Here is a 21576-nt window from a genome sequence, read left to right on the forward strand (position 1 = left end):
TAGACATCTTGACTGTAATCTCTTGAGACACTAAGCCAGAACCATCCAGCTAAGGACCTCCTGAATTCCTTATCTGCAGAAACTGTGAGATAATGTTTATTGCTGTTTAAATTACTAAGCTACTAAGTTTTAAGCTCCTAAGCTACTAAGCTTGAGGAACTTATTATGCAGTTATAGATAACTAATACAGGTGAATAGAAAGGAGGAATAAGGAATAAAGACCTCTCATTCTAGGCCTGGACTTGTCCTGGCCCCTAAAGATGGAAGAAGTGCTAATTTCTGCCTTTGGAACTGCTGACAACCAACAGAGCTAGAGGATCACAAGAAGGAAGGGCTTCGTGCCCTCTTGTCATCGTCTTCCTCCTCTCCCTCCTCTTTGTCTTTAGCGGAAGACTGGGATGACATTGAGAACTCACACAAATTTTGCTTTTGACTTTACAGTGGCCCTTGGGAAAAGCTGCACTGGCCTTTATCCACTTGGTACAGGCTGTGGTTCCTTGAGAGCAGGGTTTGGATCTTAACTATTTCTATCCTCTTTGCCTAGCCAGTGAACATATATGAATAATGAATGATATTAAGGGTGAGGGCAAAATCCCTCCTTCCTCCTGAATTCTGAAGGGATTCCATTCTTAGAATGCTTCCTTAACTGGAACTATTCCATTCACAATTCATCAATGAAGTCTTGATAATAACAGCATGCATGCCATCAGTCATTTTCACGATTACAAACCTCCCTAGTTCACGATTTTAAAAATCTCTCCATTTAAGCTCCTTGCATTTAGGAGCTTCCTTTCACTTTTTCATCCCATTTCTTCTACGGAATGTTGCTTTAAACTGTTGCTTGAGCTCCCAAGATGCGTGGCCTAGGAGAGCACAGACATCTGCTGCTAATATACCACCATACCACTGTCAAGTTGTCCAAAATCACAGTGCAAACAGCCCTGATTGGAGATAGGAGAACTAATTCTGGGCTGCTCTCACTGATTAGCCTATATGTCCTTGGGCAAGTTGCTTCCCCTCTCTGAACCTCAGTTTCTTTATCTTAAACTGAGAGATTGGGTTAAATGAGCTCTGAAGTCATTGGGTTCGCTGAAGTTAGAATTCCAAGGTGCAATCCTAAAGTGCAACCCGTGGTCAGCACGCCTCTGAGTAACTGTTACTGTTAACAGTACAAGGTTTCCGGACTTCCCTTTATTAGCCCCAGCATATGGCCATGGCGAAAGGCTGTCAGGTTTACTAGAAGAGTCTTCCGGTTTTGAAAGACGATCTTCGTGTTTCCAGTTTTGTTTCTAACTCTGAGTGACTTTGGGCAAATTCTCTCTGGACCTCAGAGGACGGAGGTCCCTGTTATTCAGAGGAGGCTCAAAGATCTCAACAGTGACTTGGAGAGCTTTTCGCAATTTCTCCTTCTACAACCCGGGTGGTTCAGACGCTGAGCCGGGTTCTGGCCGACCCAAAGTCCCTCTCTGACGTGCAGTCTAAACTTAAACCAGCCGCGAGTGCGCTGGCTTTCGGAGGAGGTAGCTACAGGTGAGCTCTTAAAGAGGCCGCCAGAGCTTAGGTAATACCTGAGACTGATGACTGGGCGGGGGGCACAGGCAAGGGGGTGTGAATAAATGAGGGAGTGAAAGAAGGAACAAATGTTCTCTTTCCACCCTTAAATACATTCACACTTAGAATTAATCACTTAGACTTAAAAACCCTCCAGTAAACCCCTCAAACTCTTAATCTATCTCCCTATTCTACGTGTCTTTCTTTATTCAACCCCCCTCCTCCCAAAAGACTTTCGCTGAAGGGCGAATAAAAAAAAAAAAAATCAGTACAGAGTGGAAGACAGCGCAGATTGCAACCCCCCGCCCCCGCCCAAACCCCTCCCCCTTCCCCCCTTCCCCCCCTTCCAGGCCCCGCCCGCCCCCGCCCCTAATGTGGGTGTTGCGGGCTACTTCTTCCCAAGACCGATTTTCCCGGCTGGGGGTCTACCCCCGGGGACGCCAGGCACTCTCTTCTGCCTAGGAGTTGAAAACAGCACGTGTTTAGGGTGTTAAAAGGTGTCTCAGAATGTGTGTCTTGGATCTGGTGTAGGTGAGGTCACGTCTCTCTTCAGACACCCAGACCCTTCCGGGCCTGGCGCGCTACTCGCTCTGTACCACGGGACACACCGGTGGGCTAGGGCGAGGTAAAGGCGGACTCTTCCAGGGCCACCACGGACCACCTGTAGAGTCTGTGTGTCAACTCCTTTGTCCTCAGAGCCACTTCGGTGGCCGCCCCTTTAAGAGAGGAGGCTCACTTGGGATATTCCCCGGGTCCCCTTTTCCGTTCCCCAGCCCCCTCCCTGCCCTCCTCCCCCTTCCAACCCAAAGGTAGCAGCGCTGAGAGCCCGGGGCTCGGCGCCAGCCGCCTCCTCACTTCCCATTGGCTGAGAGCGCCGGGAAAGCGGTCACGTGGGGGCGCGGCAGTCCAGCTCCGGGGCCGCCATCTTGGCGGAAAGTTTGGGGGGAGAGCGGTTGGGGGCGCGGAAGGAGGCGAGGTTCCGGGGGTGGGGCGGCTGGAGGGGAGAGGGCGAGCGGGTAGCGGGCCGCGGCGAGTGAGGTGGCCCCGGCAGAGGAGGAGGAGGAGGAAGCGGCGGCGGGGGTGCGGCCGCCAAGGGGAACTCCTCCCCCGTTCCCTCACCCCCCTCAGTTCAGCTCCTCGAGCCCCGGGCGGGGCGGGGGGACGTGGAGCGGGGCAGGGCGGGGAAGCCGCCCCAACTGGCCCGAAGCGCACCCCAGCTCCGAGCGCACGCCGCTTGCAAGAACTTTGTGGTGGCGCCGCAGGTGTGGGGGCCCGCTGAGGTGTGCATGTGGGGCGTGAGGGCGTCGCGGAGAGCGGCCGCAGCCCTGTCCGGCCCCCGCTGGAGTAGCCCGGAGGCGGCGAGCAAGGGGAAAGGCAAGCGAGAGGAGGGGGCCCGAGTGGGGTGGGGTGACCAGCCTAGCTGGTCCTGTATCAGCGCTGTACGGTCGCTACTAGCTTAGGGGCCAAGGGTCGGAGCGCCTCTGCACCGCCCCCCCCCCCCCAGTAGCAGGTGGGGAATATGCATACTTATGCCAGGGGAAGGGTGGCCCCACATCTAGGCATTTAGTACCCTTTGGAGAGGGAGTAGCTTTTGAGGAGAATTTGGAAGCAGGCTTCTGTCTGCTCTTAATTTATAGGGGTACCCACCCTTAGGTAAAAGCTTTCTAGATTGACTAACACTGCTGGGGTTTGAGGCTCGCTCTTTCACTTGGGAAAACTTCGCCAGGTGGTGGCCTTTTCAAATAGGGCTGGGAGTTTTTCGATTTGAGATTCAGGGGGAAACACTAGTTCAACCACAATTCTGTTCTTTGCTTTAGTTTCTTTTCTGTTTTTAAAGGTGTGTGTCCTCTTCCTGATACTGGAGAAAAATGCCAGTCCGGAAGCAAGGTGAGAATTTATTTCGGAACTCTGCTGTGTGTGTGTGTGTGTGTGTGTGTGTGTGTCTGTTTTGTGATTGTTGTGTTTTTAAAAAATGTTTAACTCTGATGAGACAGCATCGTTTTAGCCTTACTACTTAGGGAATCTAAGCCTCATATCCTTCAGAAGAGGGAAACATCTAAATGTTTTTCAAACTTTCTTTTTTGACATCTCTCTAGTGACTGGAGAGGCAGTTAATTTTCACTCCTCTGAAATGTCTTTTTAAAAAACTTTGAGTTGGTGTTTTAATATTTTACTTTGTCATTTTTACTAAACACTCTTTTGTGAGCAATTGTAGGATCCAGGCTAAGAGCTAGTATTTTGAAACATTTAAGATTTGTATTATAATGCCAAATTGTAGATATTCTGCTTTTGCATATCAGATCAGTTGAAGCTATATTAACTAATATCTTGATCAGTCTTTTGTGGTAGATTACTAGTACACATTTAGTAGCAACTGCTTATCTTCCTCCCTTTTCTGTGACATATTTAAAAATTTGGATTCTAGGGAATACATATGTTTGTGAATGTAGTAGCATTGACTGAGAGGATTTGGAGAAGTGTTTAGATGTCTTGCAGAATTATTTCCTGCATAAATAGTGTGTAATTTTAATCAAACTCTTCTTTTCTTCTCAGACACCCAGAGAGCATTGCACCTTTTGGAAGACTATCGTTCAAAACTAAGCCAGACTGAAGACAGACAGCTCAGAAGTTCCATAGAACGGGTTATTAACATATTTCAGAGCAACCTCTTTCAGGCTTTAATAGGTGGGAATTAAAACTTTATTCGTGACCATTATGTGTTAGCTATGCTTAATGCTTTTCTGAATTCATTTATTTTAAACTTAACAGAGTGATGTACTTGGTTCTCTATAAGGCGTTCAGTAACTTGAACATCAAACTTGTATGTTTGATAGTTGGGCCAATATCCTTTCCAAAAGTATCTAATAACCAAAAATATCTAATAACCAAAAAAACTTTCAGTATGATTATTTCAGTGGTCTTTGGTGACAGTGTTTTATATCCTCGGCATTAACTATTAAAAGATGGAGAAGTTGCAGAAATGTTTCAGGGTCCAAAAAATAAAGACTGAATAACTAACTTTTAGCTTGTTTCTATATTTGACTTCTATTTCTCTGAAGTCCCTGAAAATGTTTGAAGAGTTCTGTTATGTTTAAGGACATACATCCCCTTAATACAGACTTCTGTTTAAACTTAGCATTCATGGAGTCAGAATTTTAGACCTGGAAAATTATCTTAGCGATGATTTTGTCATTTTGTCTAATACTATTTTGTAGCCAGGAAAATTGAAACAATATTATTCATAACTAACTTAAATTTAAGGTGGTGCATTGTTTTAAAGTAGAACTGGGCAAACAGTCAAGAGTCCTAAATTCTCTTCCTTACAGTGCCATTAATTGAATGGTATATAAGTCATTTGACCTTTTCTAGGTCACTATATTTGCTGTAGAATGTGAATGCAGTAGAACAGTGGCTTTTAGCCCTTCCTCCACCCTGATTTTAAAGTAGCTAGTTTCTTTTTTTAAAACAAAATCTCATATTTTGTACACAGTTTCCAATTTATGAAACAAGATGGTTTCTGGCCTCTCCTGTAGGTACCTAGAAAAGTGGTCTACACCACAGAACTAGAAAATTTGTCCCTTCCAATTCAAAGAATGAATTTTTTTTATTAATCATTGACCATATAAATAGGACATGTACTTCATTGCATTACATTTATTTCCTTAGTAACTTCCAAGTCAATATGTACCTAACATCTGTTTATTAATAGAGTAACTTTTGATGTGTTTGTGGACTACCTTCAAATTAGTGTACTCTGTCAAAAAACTTAATGCTAAATTGATACTCTCTGCTAAATTTGTTTTAAAATTAAGATTTTAAGGAAGACCACTCAGTACACTTGAATAATTTTTAAATCTAATATTATTATAGACTTTTAAAAACCTACGCAAGAATAGAGAACAGTATAATTAACAGCTATATATAAATAATATAATTAACTGTAACCCATCTTCAAAAATTATCAACATTCTGCCTTTTTTGTTTAAACTGATGGACATTTTTTACATTTGAATTTCTAAGCTCTGATGTTTAAGGTACAAATGGATGATCAAATTGGATTCCTCTGAAAAAACAGCCAAAAAGAAAGGGAAACATTTTTAGTGACTTGGTTTTCTAAATTAGCATTAAACCTAGGAATGTTTTATTTAGTAGAGTCACTGTTTAGAAAAAAAATAGTATGACTTGTATGTCCTCGTTTACCTATAGACATAGATGGGTGTAGTCCTTCTCTGTGTGAAGTCTGCAACTTAAGAAAATTAAATGGTCAGTAAAGTAAACAGATTCTACACCTCTTAGATTTTTCTGTAGATTGGAGGTAGATTTGGAGGGTATGTGTGGAGGGATTTTTAAAATATATTCCGCCTTGCCTATTTTGAATTGTTTATCTGTTCTTACATATAATTGAATTTTAAGAGAATTAGTCATAAGTTTGTATTTGTCAATCTTCTTAGTCCTGTAGAATTTCATTGGTTGTGAATGAATTTACCTTGATATTTAGATTTACATACATTTTAATGTTTTATAGGATGTGATATCAAATTTTGGTGTAAGAAAAGTAACAGATTTTAGGAATTTTGAAATGGGTAAATTTAGAAGAGATTTTTATGTGTTTCTATACTGTAATTGTTCACTAAATTAATAAATGCATTCTTTTGTATTTACTGAAATTGGGTTAATTTATTGAACTTTATTACTTTTGTCAGTTAGTGAAAATTTTTAGGTAAGATTTTCTTTTTGTTTTGCACCTGTATCATTGTTCTTGAAACAGCATATTAGTGTACTTTAAACCTGTATATCACCCTAAGCTAAACTAGTGTCTGTTGTGTTCATAGTATGTGCTGAAAAATCCTGGATTCACTGTTTTTTCCTTTAGTAGATGGCACTGTGTTTTCTGAGCTGGTTACCTGTGGACCATTGGATTTAAGGAGACATGGGTCTTGACCACCTGAGTTGTTTGAAAGTCATTTGGTGCTTAGGTTCTTTACTGCATGAGTTTGGAAATCATTTCCTTAGCTGTAGTGAATTATGTAGTTACTTCTTTGGATTTGCTGCCTGCATAATTATTTATTGATTCTTTGAGCTTGTAGTTTGTATTGACTGTTTTCATGCATTTAAAAGAAGTTTGTGTGGGGCTCAGGGATTTTGGTGTTACAGAAATGTTGATTTATTTTCTCCTTCCCTCTGTGGTTGAAATATGTTAATTAGCTCATGTTTCTGGTACCTGGGGGTTATTCAGAGGAAAAGGCATGTACATATTGCATTACATCTGTTCTGAGATAACAATTTTTAAATATTTTAATATCTTTGAATTTGGGGTACATTTTATGACTGATATATGTTGGAAGTGATTTTACATTCTTAGTGGCACATGAAATAATGGTGCATCTTAGAATCAATATCATCAATTCAGTGAAACATGGCAATCATTGTCCTAGCTATGTTGTTTGCTAGTAACATTGAAGGATGGCTTGAAGATTTAAAAATCATTGAAAGTAGAACAGTTTTTATTAATTTTGAGTTTCAGCTGATAAGTTGTTTCTTTAGAGCTGAATATTTAAAGTTATATCTAAAAAAAAAATCCATGAGCTATATAGACTTCTTTAAAATTTATTCCCCAGGTATCTGGTGATCATTTTTCTATAAATGGAAGATAAAGTCTGCCTAATTTTAATCCGTGATTTAGATGAGAAGAATTTGAAAACTTAATATATTTGATTTTATATTCTCATTTTCTGTACTTATATTTGAAAATTTATAAGTAAAGTAGACTGGATATGGTTTGATTACAAGTCAGAGCCTAGGTGTTCAGGTCCATATTGGTTTGAGGTCATTTATGATTCTTAGGTTTGTCTGGAATCTGAGACAACCTTAGTAGTCTTCAAAGATTTCATACTAGTCTAGATCCCTGGAGTCACTTATGGGGTCAGAGAATTCATCTGCTTTTCTTGCGCACAGGAGAAAAACCTGGGCTCAAGATCAGGCTGACTTTTGAGACTTGAGTAAGTTAAATCATGAGAATTGTATACTTTGTCTGCAATAAATAGGAAGCTTACTTTAATGCAGTTTTTTAGTTCTGAAATTTTTCAAAATGAAGATGGATTATGTAATAACACTATCCACTTCTGAGATTTTTGGCTCCATTCATTTGTTGCTACTCTATTAACTAAATTTCGCTAGGCCTTGTGAACATGGTAAAGGACATTTAAATTTGTAGATACTGGGTTTCAGAAGTATGATTCCTTTTTTTTTAATTGTAAAAAGAAAATGACATTTATCATCTTAACCACTTTTAAATGTAGTTTGATAGAGTTAAATATATTCACATTGTTGCAAAAACAGTTCAGAACTTACTCCTCTTGCAAAACCAAAACTCTACCCAGTAAACGATACTCCCCTTTTCCTTCTGCCCCCAACGGCTGGTAACCACCATTGTACTTTCTGTCTCTATGATTGTGACTGCTGTAAGTAGCTCATATAAGGGAAATCATACAGTACTTGTCTTTTTGTGACTAACTTATTTCACTTAATGTTCTCAAAGTTCTTCCATGTTGTAGCATGTGATAGAATTTCCTGTTTAAGACTAGATTTATTTTACTGTATATATATACCACATTTTGTTTATCCATTCATCCATTGATGGACATTTGGGGTATTTTCACCTTTTTTTTTTTTAAAGATTTTATTTATTTGACAGAGACAGCGAAAGAGGGAACACAAGCAGGGCGAGTGGGAGAGGGAGAAGCAGGCTTCTCACTGAGCAGGGAGTCCGATGCGGGGCTCGACCCTAGGACCCTGGGATCATGACTTGAGCTGAAGGCAGATGCTTAAAGACTGAGCCACCCAGGCGCCCTGTATTTTCATCTCTTGGCTATTGTGAATAGTGCTGCTTTGAACATGGGTGTGCAGATATCTCTCTGAAACTCTTCTTTCAATTTTTGGGATACCCAAAAGCGAGATTGCAGGATCATATGGGTGTGTGTGTGTGTGTATACACACACACATTATATATTTATATACACACACACATTTTTTTTTAAAGATATTTATTTATTTGACAGATAGAGACAGCGAGAGAGGAACACAAGCAGTGGGAGAGGGAGAAGCAGGCTTCCCACTGAACAGAGAGCCTGACGTGGGGCTCAATCCCAGAACCCTGGGTCATGACCCGAGCTGAAGGCACCCAGGCATCCCTATATTTTTAATTTTTTGAGGAACTGCTATACTGCCTCCCGTAGCAGTTGCATCATTTTATAATCCCACCAACAGTGCACAAAGGTCCCAGTTTCTCCATACTTTTGCCAACACTTGTTATTTTCAGTTTTTTTGATAATAGCCATCCTAATGGATGTGAGATTTTGACTTTTTCAAGTTATGTAAAAAGTGTATTTCAAAAGCACTTTTTGTGTGTAATACAAGTGTCTCATTTAGTCATCATAATCCTATGATGTGTATATTCACCTATACCATTTTATAGATTAGAAAACTGAGGCACTGAGAGATTACATGTCTTGTGCAAAGACCTTCAGATATTAAATTGTGGAGCCAGAAATTGAACTCAACTAATCTGAATCCAGAGCTTCTCCTCATGTTTAGTTATTAGGATTTATGTTCTTTATCATAAGTTGAATATTTTAATGTGGTAAAGAACGCTAACAACAAGTGTGGTTTTCTTTTTTTTAGATTTTTTATCTATTTATTTGAGAGAGAGAATGAAAGAGCACATGAGAGGAGGGAGGGTCGGAGGGAGAAGCAGACTCCCCTCTGAGCAGGGAGCCCGATGCGGGACTCGATCCCAGAACTCCAGGATCATGACCTGAGCCGAAGGCAGTCGCTTAACCAACTGAGCCACCCAGGCGCCCAACAAGTGTGTTTAACATAGATGTTGATCTGTAGGATCAGTGGTATTTTTTTAAAATTTTTACTTTGAAGGAGAATATTTATGGTGGAATGATGCTTGTAATTATGGAATTTATACATTTTGAAAAGTGTATTTATTTAGTAATCAAAGTAATCAAAGTTTGCAAACTTCTGGCTGTAATAGTAAAATGTCAAAATTTCTTAGATTTTTGTTGTTGTTTTGTTTTTGTTTGAAGTTGCTAACTTCGTGTGTGTATTTTGCAGGCTAGGTTTTAGAAAAGAAAACGTTTATGACAGTATATGGATCATTCTATTGGCTAAAACTTTATAGAATTGGAGGAAAATTTTAGTAACTTTTCAGTTAGTGGTTTTGATTGAGCCTGGATCGTTACTTATTTGCTAATAGTTTTGCTTACTACTGCTCTGCTCTGAAGTAGTGCTTTGCTTATGTTGAATCTGGTTGAATTCTCTTTGGAACCTTGTAATCAACAGAGCTGTAAAAGCATCTGTAAATAATTCTTCTAGTTTATTTCATCTGTGGAGGGTCAAATATTTCCTACTAAATTTTTTCTTTTCTAATTATTTTTTTCAGTACACTGTCCAGTCTAAGACCAGGTATTTCATTTATTTGTCATGTCTCTGTAGTCTGGGCACATTTCCACAGCCCTTTTTGGTCTTTTATGACATTGACATTTTTGAAGGATACAGTTCCCCATTGCTCTTATTTTTTAATATAATGTTTCTAATTTTAGGTTTGTCTGATTTTTACTTGTGATTAGATTCAGGTTATGTATCTCTAGGGTTCTGTACATTCAGAAGTACAAGATGTCTTCTGCCCTTTATCGTCATTGTTAATTTTGATCACCCAGTTAAGGTGCTTGATTTCTCTACTCTATAGTTAGTATTTTTTTCTTGCATCTTGTAAGCAATATGTGGGGGAGACAGTTTAATGCCTTGTGCATGCCCTGCTCTTTAGCAAAATTTCCCCCAGTCTTAGCATCCATTGATGACCAGTTAGCCAATAGAATGATCCATATACTGTCATAAACATTACTATGTTGAAAATGACAATTGAAAAATGACAGTTTTGTAAAAAATAGCAGATTTTTATGTTCTCCAATTAGTACCTGGCATTTTATTGTAAGAGCTCTCCTTCCCCATTTATCTATGTATGTGTCTGTATCGTTTTTCTTTTAATCGTTGATAATTTATTACTAACTTTAATGATTTCAGTGCTCAGATTGTTTCAGATTCATCTGGTCAGAACTCTCTCCAGCTTGCTCTTCTGTCCTTATGACATGCCCTATCACTTTGTGTACTTTCTCACTTTTTGGCATAACAAGATATTCAGGTTCATCTTGTACATATCTTGCCCCAGCCTTGGAATCAGCCATCTCTCTGAGAAGGTCTGGTTTCTGTTGATACCTTGTTTTAAGAAGTATGTGTGTGAAAATACCCTATAACTGTTAGTCAAATAGTATATCAAATGTGGAAATAACGTATTTTTGGACATTGGCTTGACATTTTTCTTGTTTCTAGGGTGCAAGACGCACATTATAATACATATTTTAAAATTATATATGATACCCTTTTTGGGGATCAAAATGGCTTTTTAAATGTACATAAGTTTAGAAGAAAGCAGAGTATCTATTTTTGAGTAGACTTGACTATTGTATATTTTAGTTTATGAAAACATTGTACTTGCTTTTAGTCAATTAACTGATAAAATTTTTTCCCTCCGAAATGGCTGGGTTATATTTTCAGCTTTCCAGTTGCTTTCTTTCTAACTCCAAAACAGAATTTATTATAAAAAATAATGCATGTTCCATGTAAAGAATTTAAGATCACTTAAATGTACTTTATATAAAATAATTATAATCAAGAAAATTCTCACACCAAAGGTAACCTACTTCTTCCATAGAATGAATATTCTTCTAGAATGTTATTATTTATGTATTTATACACACTTTCCTTTTGTAAAACAAACCCCCTACACAAGTGAAACATAATAGAATTGTTTCCTACAGAGGAATTGATACTTAAAATCAGTGTGTAAAGTGAAAAATTGTATCAAATTAAAATTACCCTTGCAGATCCTTCTAGAATTTAACACTGTCTCTCATTAACTACAATATCGTTGTTTTTTCTCTAGTGGAAAGAAATCATTGTTTCTTCAGTTGGGCAACAGACATAGTAGTTGGCTTGTGTTTAAGTGATCTCTTGTACTAAAAGCACAATTCTAGAATCAGACTCAGTGCAATGAGGTCTATAGAGATGCTCCCATTATTAGAGGCACATGAAAACAGAGACTACCTGAGGGAACAGTTTTCTCCCTTCTCATTTTTTATCTGTGATGTTGACTTATTGGGTGGACTGATAGGTAGAATTGCCATTTTTGGTGAAGGGAGGTGCTGAAGTTAACTTTACCTAAGTGTACCTAGTGTGCATATCATATTAACTATTTTTATCTCAAAATTTATCATTGGATATCTTTCCATATCAGTAGATTTGTACCATCTTAAATGACTGTATTTACATTTTATAGATGTGCAGTTTTATTAATGATTTTCTAGGAGCACTTAGGTACATAATTTTTCTGAATTTTAAACAACATTGCATTTGTATATGCCTCTTTGTTCTACATTGTTTATTATATCCTTTGGATAAGTTCCTAGAAATGAATTGCTTGGTAAAAGGGGATTTGCATTTTAAAAGGTTTTTGATGTAGTTTGTTAAATTACCCTCAGAAAGGTTATATTCAATTTAACATTTTAGGCAGTATGTGGAATAATGACTAATTCACTATACCTTAAACAGTATAGGTATCATCCTTTTTAATATTTTCTATTCTGATGTGTGGAATGTACTTTTAGACATTTTGATGTTTTCTTACATATTTATTTGATTAAACAACCAACGATATAAGAATTTTCAACTATGTAAGAATTTTCTTATGTCATTTACATGTACATTCACAAAATTTCTTTTGTGAATTATTTGTTCGTGTCATTTGCCCCTCCTACCACTTTTCTTCCCCCCCCCCTTTTTTTAGAAGTATAAAATTGTTCTGTTAAGGTCTTCTCTTAATGTTTTCCCCATGAAATAAGGTTATTTTCTCATAGATTAGAGATGTTGTCTATACTGTGTTAAATTATTACAGATTCTTGACTATTTAGACTTCCTACTCTGATCCTTATTTCTTTAGTTCAAGAAATGTTTATGAGTTTTACTGTTTAGGATGATAAAAGTGGTAACTAAAAGCTAGAAAACTTTCCTCAACCTCCTTCGAGAGTATTTCTGGAATTCTGTACTTCCTTTACTCCTAGTGTTTGCAAACTTTGAATTCTGCAAGAAAATAACAAACATAAAATGAAAATGTTTTACTTAAAGTTTTATTTAAATTTGGAGAGGTCTGAAATATGTGATCTTGAGATTTCCCCAAAATACATATTTTTTGCTAGTAGGAATGAGTCTTCTCTGTTCCATTGGACTAATTGTGTATCCAAGTTTAATTTAGAATTTTCAATTCTATAGAAAATTTCTCTTGTTCCATTGTTTCTATATTTCTGATTTTATATATTGTAAGTATTGTAGCTTTTATAATTTAGATCTTTGTTCAGGAACTGTTCTTGTGGGAACCCAGTTTAGTTCAAAACAGAAAAAGCACTTGCCAAACTATAAATGGTAAATAGGAATAGACAGTGTGAAGACTGATCCAGTAGGCTCAACAAAATTAATGTTTCCAATTGTGAATCAACTAAAGGGTAGTTTTCTCTAATACGTGTTTTAGTATTCCTGCATTTTCTCGTGTTCTTGCTTGCTTTAGTGTATCATTATTTTAAAAAGGAAATAAGTTTTTTCAGGTTAGTAAATAAAAATGTAATCAGTCATTTTAATTATATGTGTTGTATATCTGGGTGAGCTATATGGATTTTCAGATGAGTATGGAATTATTCTTGTTTTAAGTGGCAGTCATTTTGACTACTTCTGTATTATCCCACTTTCTGTACATTTTCCTGTACATTTTCATTTAAAGATTTAAGATTAGAGTTGACTCAAGTGAAATGTTTACATAGGTTTATTGAAGGACTATGTCATTTTTTTAAAGATTTATTTATTTGTCAGAGAGAGAGAGAGAGAGAGAGAGGGCACCAGCAGGGGGAGGGGCAGGCAGAGGGAGAAGCAGGCTCCCTGCTGAGCAAGGAGCCCAGTGCGGTTCTCCATCCCAGTATCCTGGGATCATGACCTGAGCCCTAGGCAGACTAAGCCACCCAGGCGTCCCACATGTGATACTAAATTTGCCTATTTCTATATTGAAATATTATTTTGCTGTGGTTACATTTTTTCATAGTCTATATATTTTGGTACAGTTATGAGTAGCCCTTATTATTGACGTTGGATATAATTGGCACGGAAACGTAAAAAATGACTTATGTAAACCAGAATTGAAAAAGAATTTTTCATTGTCTATCAAAGAGCTGGTTAATTTAATTTTCAAAAATTGTAATACATAGGGGCTCCTGGGTGGCTCAGTCGTTAAATGTCTGCCTTCGCCTCAGGTCATGATCCCAGAGTCCTGGGATCCAGTTCTGCATCGGGCTCCCTGATCAGCGGGAAGCCTGCTTCTCCCTCTCACACTCCCCCTGCTTGTTTTCCCTCTCTCACTGTGTCTCTCTCTCTGTCAAATAAAATCTTAAAAAAAAATTGTAATACATGTGTAAGTAATAGAAATTTAAAATAAATGTGTGTGTATGGTTCTGTAGCACCTTAAAATATAGCCATCAAATTTTTATAGAAATCTACCTTTTTAACTTTTTAAATGGTGTTATTTGGTTTTTCAGTGTTAATATATTTTTTCCTCAATTTTCTCCATCTCTCAAAGACATTGTTATATCACATCTCATTTTTTAGTTCTTTTATTCCTCTTCCAAAATGTATTCACTCCATTATTATTCATTGATTGAATGTCTTAAGTGTTCAGAGTAAACTCATTAGTTTAATTCTTTATTTTCATGAAGTTGGTCTTTTGAGAATAACTTGGAATTTCAGACCAGCATTTTAAACAGATTTTCAAGAACTAGGAGAGATTGGGATTATACTAGAATTTGTTTTTGTCTTATATTTGACTTCTGTTTATAGTAGTAACTTCTGTTGTACTTTAGCTAGTTAGCTTATGGAACTCAATATTATACTCCCCAGTTTAGAAAAACCTAAAGAAAAAGTAGAAAGCAATGTTTTGAATCTTAGAATGTTGTTGTAGAAATACTTCTCTTGTCCCAGTAATAATCTAACTTTTTTCTTTGTTAAATCTTTATAGTTATGATCAGTGATATAATTATCTTCTGACATATAAAATGTAGATTATAAAGAACAGTGACTGCTGATAGCATGGGAAATATAAAATATAAGTACTTTGGAGTCATAAAAGCTCAGTCTGGGTCCAGTTTTTCCAGAGTGCCCTTTTTGATTAGGTGCACCTTTGAAAAATCTTTACTGATACAACTAAAATTGTGATAGAGAAATAATCTCTGAAGAAGTGTTATTATGTTGCTCATCTTTATAGTCTTGAGATACTGTAAAGATGAAGAAGTGTGGTGGATCAAGATGGGATATGGGTCAAAATTAAAGGTGTGGATGTGTAAATTTGTATATTTTAAAGAAGAGTGATAATAACTGTGACAGATTGTCATATCAGAAATGGCACCATGCTATACATGTGGTAACTATTTCAGTACTTTTGCATATGGTTTTAGTTAGCCAAGGGTGGTAACAAATCTCTTTTTAAGTTGGGGATAGATAATCGTAACAGTTTGGCAATGACAGTTAGCCTGACCTCAGTAAGAAACAAAGATATCTAAATAGCTAAAATAGATACTATAATACCTATGTATTAAATTCTGTGCACTGTACTCATTTAAGCTCCCTTAGATTCTTATACTCAGCTTTTTTTTTATTGTGATAGAATATATGTAACAAAATTTACCATTTTTTAAGTGTACAGTTCAGGGGCATTAAGTACATTCACATTATTTTGTGACCATCACCACTCACTCTATCTCCTGACCTTTTCATCATCCCAAACTAAAACTCTGTACCCATTAAAAAATAACTCCATTTCCTCCTTACCCCAGTCCCTCCTTACCCCATTCTTTCCTTACCCCAGTAACAACTGTTCTTTCTGTTTTTATGAATTTGACTATTCTAAGTACCTCATATAAGTGGAATTATACAATACTTGTTTTTTTGTGTCTGGCTTATTCCACTTAGCATAATGTCTTCAAAATCCACCCATCCATTTTGTAGAATGTATCAGAATTTTATTCCTTTTAAAAGTTGAGTAATATTACATTGTTGGTATATACCGCATTTTGGTTTTTAACTATTCATCTGTGGATGAATGTTTGGGTTGTTTTCACCTTTTGGATACTGTGAATAATGCTGCTGTGATCATTGATGTACAAATATCTGTTTTGAGTCCCTGCTTTCACTTCTTTTGGGCATATACCCAGAATCTAATGCTGGATCAAAAGGTGATTCTATGTTTTAATATTTTGAGATGCCCCTGTACTGTTTTCCACAATGGCTGCATCATTTTCTATTCCTATCAGTGATGGACAGGGTTTAATTTCTCTACATACTCATTAATACCTGTTATTTTCTGTTTTGTTGATAATAGCCATTCTAATGGGTGTTTACTCAGCTTATTTTGTCTTAAGCCTGATATAGTTAAAATAATATGCATATTCTCCAGTCCATAAGAGCTCAGATACAACAAATTAGAAAGGACTTTTTTTTAAGAGAGGAGGCATTTCAGTTGACAGTAGCAGGATGTGAGTGAACTTTTGGAAAATTTACATAGGGAGCACTTTATTCCTTGATCGTCCTAGATAGTAAAATGTTACTCCAAATTATACTAGTTTAGATCTCTGTTGTCCTATATGATAACTGCTAGCTGTTTGTGGCTATTTAAAGTAATTAAACATAAATAAAATTATAAAATCAGTTCCTCATTTACACTAGTCACATTTTAAGTGCTTAATAGCCGTATGTAGCTAGTGGCTACCATATTGGAGAGTGCAGCTATAGAACGTTTTCATCATTGTAGAAAGTTCTTTTGGACAGCACTGACCTAGATATTTGTTAGAGATGTTATTGAAGGGTAATACAGCACTATTTCTGTTAAGTGTGGAATAAAAGGTCACAGAAGGTTAAGATTTCAAACTTGACTTAATGAAAAATATAATGAAGTTTTTATGTAGTGATGTGGGCTATTTACCTTGAGATTGGTAATCATCCAATTACTCAAGACTCATTTAGTGCTTTTGGGGGGCATAATTACACTAGGAGCTCTGACATCTTTATTTTCTTGTAGAAGATATCTCTCCCTCTCTATAGATCTATAAATAAGTATTCTCTACATATATAAAATGTTGCTTACATATATAGGAATATATGTCCTACCACAGAAATGTATACATATTCTCATGTATATCTTCTATAAAAAAATCTATAGTATTTTCAGAAAATAGTCCATATTTAAATTTCTCTAATTATCACAATATCTTTTATATTCCCCTGCCCCTCCCCACCAGTCAAGCCTCAAATATTGCAGTTGATTGCTCTTTTTCATTTCCTTTATTTAAAAAAAATCCTTTCAAATAATTTCTCTTACTTTTCATGACATTGACTTGCTAAAGAAACTGGCCCGTTGTCTTGTGGAATGTCCCCTTCTGGATATGTTTTTTTCCCTTGCTTTTTTGGTGTCATTTAATTTGTTTCTCTAGCCTCTGTATTTCCTGTGAACTACAAGCTGTTCTGAAGGCTTGATTTAGGGTCAGGTTAAGCAATTTTTGGTAAGAACACTTTGTAGCTGATGCTCTGAATTTATTATATTTTCATGATGGTTATGTGAAAAGTTTTATATAGTAACTCATGGTTTATAAAATACTTTCACATACAATTTTCTCTAGTAATATTCTTAACACCTTGATACTGTCTTCACTGTGCTGATCTTAGTTTTTATGAGCTCTTAGAAAGTTCTGCAATTCTACTGGTTATTAAAAGGGTCTTCTGACATTGTTTTTTAAAGGAAATACTAATCTTTTCATCATAGAAATAAGTAAAAGTTACTCTGTCTAAATGTTACTTGCAATTGTGCATGATTCTGTACAGGATAATGCCGCACCTTTGCTGTTAAAATAATAATTTCTCCCCTTTAAAAAAGCAGCTCAAAATATACCACTAGGTGAATAAAGAACTAATAGTGGTGAACTTAAGCATTATATAACTATCATTCAGAGCTTTCTGAATGGCATGAAGAATCAATCAGTGTTAATATGCTAAGTTTATATAATTCCAGCTGATAGCAAAGTAACTTGATCTTTTAAATTATCCTGTGCTACTTTAAGTAAATTTATGGATTTTTTTAAGAGTTTTGTCATGTTTAGTTGATTGTTTCTAAAATAATGTACAATATTTAATTTACTATTTAACTTTTTTGTTTGCTTTACTTTGGTTAGAAGGACAGTTAAAACTATGTAAGGGGTTTATATTGAGATATTGGTGGTATAAAGATAAAATATCAGTAATGACTCATGTCTTCAAAACTCATAGTAGTGCTATTAGCTGCTGTCGGTTAGGAGCCTATTATGTGCCATTGTGCACTTTATATGTATTATACTCAGTCCTTGTAACAATTACACATGATAAAAGAGGCAAGTTACCAGAGGTTAAGTAACTTGCCTAAACAGGCAGCTAATTTGTGATGGAATAGAGATTTAAACTCAGCACTGACTTTGAAGAGTAAAAAGCCTATGACTTTTACACTATGCCCTGCAAGTTCTCATGTGATTGCAACATAATAAAATGAGAAAATATTCACTGTTTAAGTACATTCTAAGATTGGGCTTATTTTACTAATCAAGACTAAAATTTTGCTTTTGAGTTATATTGTTTTAGCAATGCATAGTTTAATTAGAAAATCTAAATACTTCTGATTTTGTTTTTTCTTTTCTTCACCTCTAGATATTCAAGAATTTTATGAAGTGACCTTACTGGATAATCCAAAATGTATAGATCGTTCAAAGCAGTCTGAACCAATACAGCCTGTGAATACTTGGGAAATTTCCAGCCTTCCAAGTACTACTGTGACTTCAGAAACACTGCCAAGCAGCCTTAGCCCTAGTGTGGAGGTAAGATAAAATTTTTCCTGAAGCTATTTTTCAGTAATCAATTTATTGGGGCTGCTAAATTTTTTTACTTTATTGAAATGGATAGTACCTGGAAATATCATTGGATTACAAATATTTTTGAAGAGAAAAGCTCAGAATCTCTGGTGCCCCTTTCTTAACATGTTGTAATTGGTTTGAGGTGTGAAATACTTGCTTTAGACTATTAAAAAAATACTTTGCGTGAGAGACCTCAATGAAATCGTATTTTGAAAAGGTGGTTTTGCTCTTTTTTTTTTTTTTTTTGAGAAATAGAATATAGTTTTGTCATCCTGGGCAGATTAGTTGCCACATTTACCCCAAAGATTCTCTGTTTATTTGACTTGGAAGATTGCATTAATAAAACTCATTAAAGACTGATTAGTAAATCTTAAGGTTAGCATCGGTTTCTGCATTTTTCTGTAGTTAAAACTGTAATCCTTTAAGTGTTAAAAACTATTTTAGTAATGTTCTTTTTTTTGTTGTGACAGACCGTTGCTGGTGGAGTTAGAACAGAGATATATGAAGCATTTTGTAATGAGGCTTCTATTTGAGAAACATTAGTCATTTGAATGTGGTTGTCTGACTGAATTTGATTCTAGTCCCTTCTAGTTTGTACTAGAGAAGTGCCTGGAATATTGAATCAGCCTCTATTCGGCGAGTAATAAATCAGGGAAAAGTAGTGGTGGGCAGCAACCAGACAACCCTTTGGTAATGAAGTAGACAGTTTCTAAGTTTTCTTTTTTATGTTATGTCACATAGAACTGTAAAATTTTAGAGCAGGGAGCACATCTGATCCCTCTTTTTCATTTTAAGGATTCAGAAACTGAGATCCAAAAGAAAATGAATGACTTGACCCAGCTTATTTAGCTAATTTGGGCAAGTCTACCCTTGGATTTCAGACCTCTTAATACCCAGTTCCCTTTAGCAATCCTGGTCTGCACTTACGTGTTTTTCTTTGATTAGAGAGAGATTCTAGTGTTGTATTGGCTTTGTGTCTTTATTTTTTTATTTTTACTTTTTTAATCACTCTTGGATCATTAAGTTTTCATTCCCTTTTGTTGATATATCATTTGCACTTATGATCGATTCCAAATAGATTTTTTTTTTTAAAGATTTTATTTATTTATTTGACAGAGAGAGACATAGCGAGAGAGGGAACACAAGCAGGGGGAGTGGGAGAGGGAGAAGCAGGCTTCTCACTGAGCAGGGAGCCCGATGTGGGGCTCGATCCCAGGACCCTGGGATCATGACCTTAGCCGAAGGCAGATGCTTAACGACTGAGCCACCCAGGCGCCCCCAAATAGATTTTTTAAATGTTAACCAGTAATACAATTTTTATTTCACATTTATTGTCCTAGGTTAAAAATTTTGCATTTGAGGAAACATGTTAAATTTTAAGAGAATTGAGTTTCTTATTTAATTAATTACTATTTTTTTCTATTGTCTGATTTATTATGTTCAACTATGAATATAAAGCATAGAGTTCTTATAGTTGGTTTGCCTATTTTTATAGGAGATTGTTCAGTTAAAGGCTGGCTCAATGTAACCAGTAAAAGTAAATGTTCATTAAGGTAAATAAGTGGATAATACTGCAAGCTGGAAGTTAATTTCCATATAGATTTCAGTCAGAAAGATGAACAATGCATTGAATTCCATCAAAAGTGGTATTGGAAAATTTCAGGGGTGCCTGACTGGCTCAGTCAGTGGAATGTGCAACTCTTGATCTCAGGGTTGTGAGTTGGAGCCCCACGATGGGTGTAGAGATTACTTAAAAATAAAATCTTAAGGAAAAAAAAGAATAGTATTGGAAAATTTCAGCTTTTATAAAATGAGGCACTGGTACTTAGAAATACTCTCTGCACTGCTGGTTTCTGAATCTCCTAAAGGGTGTATTATGGACATGTTAACAGGAGAATAGGAGAATAAGAATTTTCAGACCATAAATGGCAGGTATTATTAGTTAGGAAAATGGTTGAGAAGGAAATATGATTAAAATGTTGCTGAGGGCTTGGCACATAGAAAATGCTCTAGTATGCTTGAAGTTTATACCCATTCATGAATGGACTTAGTAAAGGGATCATGGAGATGTGTCCATCAAGTCCTAGATTTCTTTAAAAAGGGGAAGATCTGTGTATGTCAAATTTGAGTGCAAGCTAAGTTCAGTTAAAAAGTACTGCTTTGCAGAGAGGACAGAATACCCTGATAGATGCTAGTCTGAAAATGTAAGTAGTTTTGAAACACACTGTTGGATGACAGTCATAAGGACTTAAAAAAAAACCCTGGAATGTTTAGAGATTTCATTTCTGGTTTTTTTTTTTTTTTTTTTGAGAGTACTGTAAGAGAAGGCAAGTATATTCCCCTGTTCCCCATTTATTTATGCTTAATTTGGACAGAAAACTTGGCTAAGTGACCTTGATTTGATGACTTTAGATTCTTGGAGGCATAATGTTTAGGACTGAAAAGAGACTTAAATCATCTAATTCACCTTGTTTAATAGTTTTGTAGGGGTGCCTGGGTGGCTCAGTCATTAAGCATCTGCCTTCAGCTCAGGTCATTATCCCAGGGTCCTGGGATGAAACCCCACCTCGGGCTCCCTGCTCGGCAGGAAGCCTGCTTCTCCCTCTCCCACTCCCCCTGCTTATATTCCCTCTCTTGCTATCTTTCTCTCTGTCAAATAAATAAATAAAATCTTTAAAAAAAAAACAGTTTTGTAGTTGAAGAGAATCCACTGACCCAAATTAAAACAAATGCAGAGGAAGTTTTTATTTGACTATAACTTAAAAATAATATGCAAATCATGAAAATATTTTATCTCATACAAAATTTAGGTTATTATTGCACCTGTGCACTAATTCTTGGATAAAAAAGTAAGGTAATGCAGGCGCCTGGGTGGCTCACTTGGTTAAGGGTCTGACTCTTGATTTCAGTTCAGGTCATGATCTCAGGGTTATGAAATCCA

The 21576-nt window shown here is 36.5% G+C and overlaps 1 protein-coding gene across 8 annotated transcripts in view; it reads left to right on the top strand.

The window, feature by feature from the left end:
* Window positions 1-2477: 2477 nt before the first annotated feature.
* Window positions 2478-21576, top strand: part of DLG1 (discs large MAGUK scaffold protein 1) — a 257181-nt gene continuing 238082 nt past the window's right edge. For 7 of the 8 annotated variants that reach the window (XM_027583079.1, XM_027583081.1, XM_027583082.2 and 4 more), the window contains exons 1-4: window positions 2478-2925; window positions 3389-3438; window positions 4105-4236; window positions 18433-18599. In XM_027583079.1, coding sequence (XP_027438880.1) covers window positions 3420-3438; window positions 4105-4236; window positions 18433-18599 — 318 coding nt within the window. In that variant the 5' untranslated portion in view covers window positions 2478-2925; window positions 3389-3419. The remainder of the gene's footprint in view (window positions 2926-3388; window positions 3439-4104; window positions 4237-18432; window positions 18600-21576) is intronic. The other variant, XM_027583080.1, reaches the window with a different exon arrangement.

This window comes from Zalophus californianus, chromosome 1 (assembly GCF_009762305.2).
Source record: "Zalophus californianus isolate mZalCal1 chromosome 1, mZalCal1.pri.v2, whole genome shotgun sequence".
In the NCBI taxonomy this organism is placed as follows: Eukaryota; Metazoa; Chordata; class Mammalia; order Carnivora; family Otariidae; genus Zalophus; species Zalophus californianus.